This window comes from Lycium ferocissimum, chromosome 1 (genome assembly GCF_029784015.1).
Source record: "Lycium ferocissimum isolate CSIRO_LF1 chromosome 1, AGI_CSIRO_Lferr_CH_V1, whole genome shotgun sequence".
Lineage (NCBI taxonomy): Eukaryota > Viridiplantae > Streptophyta > Magnoliopsida > Solanales > Solanaceae > Lycium > Lycium ferocissimum.
In genome coordinates, this window is record NC_081342.1 from 67954911 (window position 1) to 67965218 (window position 10308).

General features: G+C 35.5%; 1 protein-coding gene across 3 annotated transcripts; it reads right to left on the bottom strand.

The window, feature by feature from the left end:
- Window positions 1-2967: 2967 nt before the first annotated feature.
- On the bottom strand, window positions 2968-7808 carry LOC132058157 (uncharacterized). Of its 3 annotated transcripts, none has more exons than XM_059450718.1 (3): window positions 4828-7808; window positions 3678-3879; window positions 2968-3261 (listed from the first exon to the last, which is right to left on the bottom strand). In XM_059450718.1, exon 1 carries the CDS (start codon window positions 7727-7729, stop codon window positions 4895-4897), a length of 2835 nt encoding a protein of 944 aa, XP_059306701.1. In that variant the 5' UTR covers window positions 7730-7808; the 3' UTR covers window positions 2968-3261; window positions 3678-3879; window positions 4828-4894. The 3 variants fall into 3 exon arrangements, with proteins under 3 accessions (XP_059306701.1, XP_059306709.1, XP_059306695.1); XM_059450726.1 differs by lacking the exon at window positions 2968-3261 and having other exon boundaries at window positions 3288-3879; window positions 4828-6837; window positions 6943-7808; XM_059450712.1 differs by lacking the exon at window positions 2968-3261 and having other exon boundaries at window positions 3288-3879.
- Window positions 7809-10308: the final 2500 nt, after the last annotated feature.

Here is a 10308-nt window from a genome sequence, read left to right on the forward strand (position 1 = left end):
TTCTACAGTTTTCATACACGAAAAATGTGAGAATTCTAAGTCTTGAGTGAGATATACATATTTCTTACACAAAAATTTGAGCGAAATATTTAAGCGTTGAGCGAGATATACAGATTTCATATAGTTTTCATACACAAAATTTTGAGCGAAAATTTTAAGCTTTGAGCAGGATATACACATTTTTATACAGTTTTCATACACGAAATTTTTAAGCTTTGAACCAAAATTTCCGTTTATGTTTGGTAAGAAATCTATTGGTATGTTTTGTAAACTGAAAAGCATCGCCATATTTTGTAAATATATCCTATTCTTATGTATATATAGGTCATTCTCCCATGAATTAATTACTGAATTTGTAAATTTCAATGATTAACAAATTTGCCTGATATCACGTCAAAGTTTAAGTCTTAAATAGTTTAACAAAATTTATATAGTTATAAGTTGTGAAAATTGCATAAAATACAAAATAAAAAAATAAAAATGAGAACTTCCATTATAGAAAGAATTCCATACAAGTTGAAGTAGAGGGAGTATTAATTTTGGTATTGGTGCCAAATACATCTAGGAAACAATTGAAGACAGAAAACACAATCATGCAATTTCATATTTTAAAAAATACTTCTATTACTTCCTTATCAAAGCCACTACACTATAAGTCTATCTTATTGAACATAATCATATTAAACTATAGTTAGGTACTTGCAATATAAATAATGAGATAATATAAGAAATATTTTATACAATACTAAAACGTTTTGCATTCTGAGTTTTAAGTAAGAATCAGAAAAGAGTAGATTCAAGTATCGTACAATGCTAACACATAACAATTAGATTTCTTTCATTAATAATGATAGTTTACATTTCAGATAACTTCAACATTTTTCGGCTCAAACAATTTTATTTAACTATACAGAACACCAGTCACTTTTCATACTATAGAATTTCTGAATGCTCTTATGTGTTGCTATTGATGTATTTTTTAAGAAGTTTGTGTTGAATTTTAACTTCAAGGTAATAATTGAAAAAATTTACTGAAAGAATACATAAAATGCAACATTGCAACTGCCCAGTAATTTTGGTGAAAAAAGATAGTTTAATTATCATTTATTAAAGTTATCCCATTATACAGAGGACATTTTTTATGATGTTGCAATATAAAAAGGGTGAAAGAGAGACAAGTGGAGGACCACATTATTAATGTCAAATGAAGAGGGGATCTTAGCCATTTCGAAGACTGGTCCAAAAGAAACAAACAACAATCAATTCAACTTGCTGGAATTGCATCATTGCCATTTACTGGACATACCTTAATAAAAGCATACTTTTTTCTGAGCGGATTGCACTTCTTTTGGGTGACCTTTAAATTTTGCCGTCTTTAAATTTTACTCCTTATATTTGTAGTTTTTAAATTTTACCCTTCACTTGGAAAGATGAGTGAATACCAGAGGTTACGGATTCGAGCTATATTTCGACGTAAAATAAAAAAATAATTTCGTAAAAGCGAGTTGGGGAGAGTGTATGCGGATCCCGTACGATCATAAGGAAAAACGAAAGTTATGCCGAATCCGGCACAACTAAAAGTTTGCCACATAATGCAAAAAAATTTCTTAAGGTATAGTTTAGTTATGCCTTTTGGGACAGACTTTTAGTTAAGACATAACCAAAGTATGCCTCATAAGGCAGAAGTTTTCCTTAAAACATAGACTTTTCCTTATTAGGCAAACTTTTAGTTATGTCTTAAGGAAAAGTTCGCTTATAGGCATCTTTTAATTTATGTCTTATAGGACACACTTTAGTTAAGGCGATAACTAAAAGTATGTCGCTATAAGGAGAACTTTTAAGCCTGGCGTAACTAAGTTTGCCTTGAAAAATAAAAAAAATAAAATAATATATGCCTCAACGCAAAGTCTGCCGGAGGGGACAAAGCGAAATTCAAACTCTGTCTTACGATTTTTTATTTAATTTTTGACTGAGCGGGAGATCGAACCAGGAACCCATAGGTTTTAGGCGAAGGGCAAAAATTAAAGAACATCAATTTGAGGGTCAAAAGTTAAAGACCACCCAAAAGAAGGGCAATTTGCGGAATTGCCCAAAAGCATAAGCAGAACAAAATTTGAAGTTAATAAACTTTTATAGCGAACTCAAATTGATATGGTACAAATTGAGTTTACAATTTAATATTTATGTTTTAATAAAAATACATGATTTGAAAAAGCTACTACAGTCACGTGAACCCAACATTTTAAGGCTATATTCGCTCCCAAATATAAGTCCCTTCATCTTCCTATTTTTGGGCTATTGTACTACCTCAAAAAGGAGGGTGAGAAGATCGAAAGATTGGAGTAAAAGACTAGTAGTGGTAGATGTGCGTTTTTGCTTTACCTTACCGGTAGTATTACTAAAAGACTTATTTCTTCTGCTTCAATTTTCTTACCACCCTGTTGTTGCTACTGCGTATATTTTCACATATGTTGAATTTATGCTTTACTTGAGTCGTGGGTCTATCGGAAACAGTCTCTCTACCTACAAAGATAGGGATACGGTCTGTGTACACTCCACCCTCCCTAGACTCTATTTGTGAAGTCACACTGGTTGTGTTGTTGTATTGCCTCCAATGGATCTAGTTTGTGGAGTGAATACATCTGAGTGAATACATCTGCACCCACTAATGAGTGTTTGGGATTTGGAAATGTACCCTACTCATTTTTAAAATTTATCATACTAAATTTTACTTTTGTTCGAAATAAAATCCTAAACTGAGTAGTTGGATGAACAAAAGTAAAATTCAGAACTCACAAACTTCACAAATCATGAATCGCCTCAGACTATCAAATTGGAAAAAATACTAGCGAGGATGTTTTTGTTGCCAACTTTTAATGAATGGCAAAGTTAAGTGAAAACTGATACTTGAGAAGCAAATTTGGATGTTTTCCTATAGAATTGGTACATATATAACTTGGAACATAGTCAATATGACACCCTGTTAATTCGTCATGCCAGCAGGTCCCTTGATTAAGTTTTGAATCTGGAAATAGCAAAACCCCCTATGCTATTGGAAAGTTTTCTACTAATCATACTTCATATACTTCTAAAGAATTTCCATATATTTCCTTCAGAACTTAAAGTTGCCTAACAAATAACTGAGTCTGCAGTTCCTAATAGAGTACAGTAGTTGGCTATCCTGCTTAATCCAGTACTGATGAACAAATGATCAAATGGTCTATTTCTCGAGTAAATTTGACAAACATAAGAGCGATTGACCTACAAAAGGAGAATATCAAGAGAGATCATATAAGGCTTTGTGATTTTAATTGACACAAGTATGTGTGTTAACTATTAGCATTTCAACAAACATTAATATTTGAACACATAATTCAAAAAGAAGTACCATGCGTCCATAGTGCTAAGAACTTCAAATGTTGCACTTGTCAAGTTTAAACTCTAAATCCAACTCTGACTATGTAACATTTCCGTTTAGGGTAGACAAACTCAACCTCGCTTTTGCAACATAGTGGACTATTTATGGTATATATTATATTTACAGACCGGGTTGTCTCCCCAAATTGTAACTACTACAACCACAGGCCTACTCCGCTAAGAGAGAACCAAAAGCGGCAGACACAATTACAAGTACTAAATGTTAGTAAAAATGCTCTGGTAAAATAAATAAACTTTACCATCAAAGACAGATTTCAAGGAGGAGAAACGAAGTCCCCAAAATCTAAAGGCGAAACTTCCAGAAAACTGTTGTCACTACTCTGGGATCGATCTTCCACTTGCTCCTCCTGCTACTCCAGAGACATTGGTGCTTTCTTCAACGAGCTGCATCTTATGCTTCTCCGACTACTTTGACACACTTTCCTCAGACATCTTTGCCGACTGCAATTAACAGCAATAGCAAGATAAACACGAAGGTCTTGAGAGTGTCTTTTGAATATCAAGAAAAATTGACAAAATAATTTTCCTACAAGGAATGCACTCCTTTGAAAAGGTTCTACTGAAAATAGAACCTTTCTTATATAATTTTATGTGCTTGGTTCAGACTAAGTATTGTTTGCCTTTTTGTATGTGACAGTAGTAAATAATGAGGCTGATGCATTATTAGTCATGAATAGCAAAGAGTGAAATAATTTCCAGTAGAATAATATAGACAAAGACAAAGTGATTAACTATATCTTCTGTCAAAACCCTGTTCAATTCAGTTTCTCAAACCACCACTATGTGGAGAAAGAAGGGAGGGAGAGTGTGTGTGTTTGGTTTTTTTTTTGGGGGGGTGGGGGGGGGGGAGGGTTCCCAAAAATAATCTAATTATGAAGAAGAATAGCCTTGAGCTAATTATCATTTTGGGGTTGATAGCCTGATTTTATTTGTTCTTGCAAACTACAGCTTCAACAGTAAGTGACAGAGACATCTATCCAAAGTGCTCTAAAAAGAGCTGCTCAAAGAAGGAAACAACTCCAATTCAATTATTAAGCACAGAGTAGAAATCTATAACTAAGAAATCACAAAGGTATGAAATCAAGAACAATGATAATAATAAAAAACTATATAGCTCCATATTTTCGTCACTATTTTAATTATCCCAATGTTGCTACCAAACCCTTTTTTGGGGGGAAAAACTAAGCTGAATTTTATCAACAGCACCAAGGTGATGCAAATGTGGAAGTGATATGTGAACAAAAAAGGCCAAGTTGACCTGATGTTTTCATCATTAAATGTTCTATTTACAAGCATGGCAAACCAGATACAATTTGATATGTCAGCAAAGTACTTTCTAATAACAGATTAATTTAGACGAACATTATGCTCAAAGTAAACCATTCTTACCTAAATGGGTACTCAACAGGCAATAGCTCAGTGCAAGAAGTCCATTTCCATCTGATTCTCATACTCTTTAACTTCCCCCGGTAATAGCTAGTAACTCGCGAGGCAATGAAGCGTGATCCAGTTCCCAACAGTTCTTGGAGATATTTGAGGCTTCTTCATCAGATAGCTTACTCGCAGGAATCCGATGTGAAAACAACCTAAGCTCATCCTTTCCTAACAATTTAACAGCATGAGCCCCTACCTCTCTCCTCTTGAAAATAGTCTTGAACCCATCAACTCTTTCCAGATATGCAATACTCACACCATACATGTCAGTGTAACTACTCAAAGATATAACAATATCATAACATTGTTTATCCTCATCTAAAGCGGTCTCTTTATACACTGCCCATATTGAACCTTTCGAGGGGTAAATCCTATACAACTCTCTTGCTGCTCTTTCACTATCAACAATGTGGGAAAACCTCTTCAAAGATTTAACCAAAGCCTGCCTAGACACCTTAAACTTCCCACAAGAAATATGAAAACCCATTCTCCCCCAATGCAGTAGTGCCTCATCACTATTACTTTGAAACTCCAACCAATTCAATCTCACCTCAAAGGGATGCACAGAAATAACCTCATCAATTAAAGCATAATCCCTTGGCATTCCATCATCATCATAAACAGCCCATACTTGTCCTTTCTTGAAACTCCTCTCTACTCTATCCTTGTCAAAATTATAAAAATCAAAACTTTCCACTGCCACTATCTCCAAATCATCCTCCCTAGGCCCTTTACCCTTCTTGCTACTTTTTGATAAAGTGCCCTTCTTGATACTTACATCTCTTCTTCTTTTTCCATCCTCTAAACCATCTATCTTTAATGCCTCGCGCCTCATCCTCTTCTCTCTAACCCTCGCAATCGGCAACTCCTTCTCCACTTCGTCTTCTTCTTCCTCTTCCTCTTCCTCTTCTATCAAACTCAAATTCATCTCCTCTCTTTCCTCGCTTTCCTTTTCCATTAAATTTAACCTCATTGCCTTCTCATTCTCCGCCATTATCTCCGAATCATCCTGCCTTGACCCTTTACCACCCCTCTTGCTACTTAAATCCCTTCTTCTTCCTCCATCCTTCACCCTCGCAATCAGCGAGTCCATCTCCACTTCGCCTTCCGCTTCTATCAAACTCAAATTCGTCTCCTTTCTTTCCTCACTTTCCTTTTCCATAGAATTTAACTTCATCGCCTTCTCATTCTCCGCCATTATCTCCGAATCATCCTGCGTTGACCCTTTACCGCACCTCTTGCTACTTAAATCTCTTCTTCCACCATCCCCCTTTAACGTCTCACGCTTCATCCTTTTCTCTCTCACCCTGGCAATCAGCATCTCCATCTCCCCTTCATCTTCCTCTTCTACCAAACTCAAATTTGTCTCCTTTCTTTTTTCACAGTCCTTTTCCATTAAATTAAACGTCATCGCCTTCTCACTTTCCTCCTTCCCATTCTCTGCCATTATCTCTGAATCATCCTGCCTTAACCCTTTACTACTCATCTTGCTACTGAAATCCCTTCTTCTTCCTCCATCCCCCTTTAACGTCCCACGCCTCATCCTTTTCTCTCTCACCCTAGCAATCAGCGTCTCCATCTCCACTTCATCTTCCTCTTCTACCAAACTCAAATCCAACTCCTTTCTTTTCTCAGTTTCCTTTTCCATTGAATTAAACTTCATCGCCTTCTCATTCTCTGCCGTTATCTCTGAATCATCCTGCCTTGACCCTTTACTACGCCTCATCCTTTTCTCTCTCACCCTTGCGATCAGTGTCTCCATCTCTACATCATCTTCCTTTTCTATCAAACTCAAATCCACCTCCTTTCTTTTCTCACTTTCCTTTTCCATTAAACTGACCTTCATCGCCTTTTCATTCTCCTCCTTTTCTTCCCCCTTATCTTTTACCGGTATCTTCTCCTTATTCACCTTCTTCTTCACTAACATTTGCATCTCAGCTAATGTCATTGTGTCTTCCCCTTCACCTACATTCCTCACCTTACCCTTCTCAGTCCTTGACCTCAACCCTTTAATCAAACCATCGTCGCTCTCAACATCAGCATTTCTTGTCATTGTGTCTTCCCCTTCACCTACACTTCTCACCTTACCTTTAGTCCTTAACCTCAATCCTTTAATCAAACCATTGTCGCTCTCAACATCTCCTTTCATATCCACATTCCTTACTTTTTCCCTTTCAACCTCAGTTCCAAGACCAATTTCATCAACACTTCTTGTCATTTTTCCACTTGATCTCTTAGAAACCACCCCAACCCTCCCCATCTTCCTCTTCCCCCCTAACACCCTTTTTCTTGAAAAACCGAAATTTCCAATTTTCCTAGCCTTAATCCTAGCACTCACTCTTGTCCCCATCAAACCTTCATCACCCCCAACATATTCACCATCCTGAGCCGAGGGTCTATGGGAAACAGCTTCTTTACCCTCCTCAGACCCCACTTCTGGAATTACACTGGGTATGTTATTGTCATCGTCGTTCTTGTCTTCAACCTCAATCGCCACAAAACTTTCTTTACAACTTGGGCACATCAAATTATGCCCCAAATACTTCCTTTCAAACTGATGCACCAATCCACAACTCGAGCACTTCGTCCAAAACGACGTCGTTTCAGTACCCTCAGCCAATAAAGCTGATTGCATAGCAATTCTAAGCTTAACATCATACTCTTTCCTTCTAATCTTATCAGATAAAACACTAAACGCTTCATTAACAACCTTAAACGCATCCTCGGAAACTGTATCAGGGTTTTTATCAGGATGTAAGGTTAAAGCTAGCTTTTTGTACTGTTTCTTGATGGTATTTATGTGTGAGAAACGTTCTATTTGTAGGATTTTGTAGTAATCTGGAACATCGTTGGCCATTTTTTTTTTGGTTCTTGGAGCAATGGGTGGTAAAGAGGAAAATGGAGATACTACTAGTTTATCAAATTTCCAAGAAATAAGACACAAATTGTCCCCTATGTTTGAGTGTAGGTCTATAATGGTCTCTTAAGTATGAGATTTAACAATTTTGGTTCTTATGCCGAAGGTGTACCAGATATAGTCTCTTTACCTCCCAAGATATTGGGATAAGGTCTGCGTATACTCCACCCTTCATTGGGTATGTTGTTGTTGTTGAAATTTGTCAAAAGCTAACATTTCTTGTCTCCGTTAAATATCTACCGAATTCTATATATTAGATTTTACAAAACTATGGGGGGGAAAAAGGAAATTAGCGGGACACATATTTATAGGTACAATTTTTGTAGTTTCTACTATGTTTACTTTGTTAGATTTTGGTGTAGCTTTTTGAAGTGTAATTTCTTCGCATATTTTAGGAGATATGTTGCATATTTTAGACGAACATATATATATTTTTCACTGTTTTCATCAATTTTGTGAGATTACACTACGTATGTTGTTGTTGTTACTGTTTCTGTCAAATCTAACAGATAAAGCTCGGTAAATATTAGATGGAGACCAAAAGTGTTAACTTTTGATAAACTTAAAGGATCAAAACTGTTAAGTGTAGACTTAAGGGTCCATTTTAAACCAACCTCAAACAGAAGGGACTGCTTTTGTTATTTTCTCTCAATCCTAAGCTTCACATCATACGTGAGTATCCTGCATAGAAATTCTAAGCTTTAGCAGGGTCTTTATTAGGATGTAAGGTTAAAGCAAGCTTATTGTACTTTTTTTTATGGTATTTATGTGTGAGAATCGTTCGATTTGTAAGATTTTGTAGTAGTCTGGAACAATGTTGTTGGCCATGTTTTTGGTTTTAGGAGCAATTGTTGGTGATGAACGGTCAGTGAAGAAATTAGGGAAAAAAGATAGTTATAGAATTCCCAGTTAGAGAAAATGACCAAAATGGTCCTTAATGTATGGGGTTGGATTATTTTAGTCCTTCGTATATGTCACGTAGCCGAAATGATAATTAATGTATGAAAAAAGTGATCATTTTAATCCTTTATATATATCACGTAGCTGAATAGTCCTTAATGTATGGTCATTTTTTCGTTGTCGAAGCAATTGGTGGTGATTAGCGACCCGTGAGCGTAAAACTAAGAAAAGTTATTTTCTTTCTTATACAACAAAATTATATGAATAGTATTTTTCTTTTTTCATTATTCTTATTTGAGTTTGCACTACCAATTGAGGATAGATTCTTAAAATTCAATTTTTTAAAATTCATGTGATGACCCCCCACGTCATCATGCCACCTAGGTGCCACTTGACACATATATTTGCCATGTGGAATGGTTACATAAAAGGAAGACTCGATATTATGGGAAGATTCTAGGGACATATGGAAAATTTCATGGATTTGCATGAAAAGTCCTCGGAACACTCTAGTTGTGTAGGGATTTCTAGAATAGGGCCTTCTTTGTAAATGTGTAAGGACTTATGGAATAATTATTATTTACATAGTACTCCCTAGGTGAGTAGTATAAATAGAGGACATTCATTTGTAAAAACCATCGAGCAAAACAATTCAAGTTCTCTCTAACACAAAGCTTCCTTTAGCAAATTTCTCTTGTCTATTTAGAGAAATTGCAGATATTTGAGAGTAGATTTTTTTTTTCTTCAGAGTAGGCGCTTTGAGTGTTTTAGTAGATTTGAGAGTATTGGAAGAAAGATGAATAATGAAATGAATTCTACCTTTATTTGCTTTATGTACACTAGATATGGAGTGAATCATAACTCTTTTTTACCGTTATTCCCTCAATATTTTAGAACTTTATTTTTTAGAGTCTAATCGTAAATATTTTAAATTCTTTTCTTATATAATATTAAATTACTACTTCTGACCCGGGCCCACGCAATGACTCTAGGTGGTTTCATCTTATATGCAGACACAATAGTAAAAAATATACTAAGAATATGACATCATATTTACGTTTGCTAAAGAACTGTTACTAATCAGTAATCTAGAGCGGTAGCTGAAATGTCACGATTGGCCTCTTGATACAGTCTAGTGGCTACCCCACCCACCCACATAACACCAATTACAATAAAATCTAAAGAATCTTTACCTCCCCATAGCTTAAATAGTTAGTCAAGGTTTTTTAAATTGATAAAGGAGGGCTTCTTTTTTCCACATATTTCAGAAAAAACGTAGCATCTTTTTCATTTTGTATTTCTTAAGAATTTTGACATAATAGTTTTTTTTGTTTGCAAGCAACTGAGTCCTTTTATGTAACACCACCGATTTTCTCTAATTAGGTCACTTCTAATGTAGTAGACCGTAATAGTTTAGCTACCACCCACATAACACCAATTACAATAAAATCTAAAGAATCTTTACCTGCCCATAGCTAAAATAGTTCGTCAAGGTTTTTAAATTGAGAAAGGAGGCCTTCTTTCTCCACATATTTCAGAAAAAACGTAGCATCTTTTTCATTTTGTATTTCTTAAGAATTTTGACATAATAGTTTTTGTGTTTGCAAGCAACTGAGTCC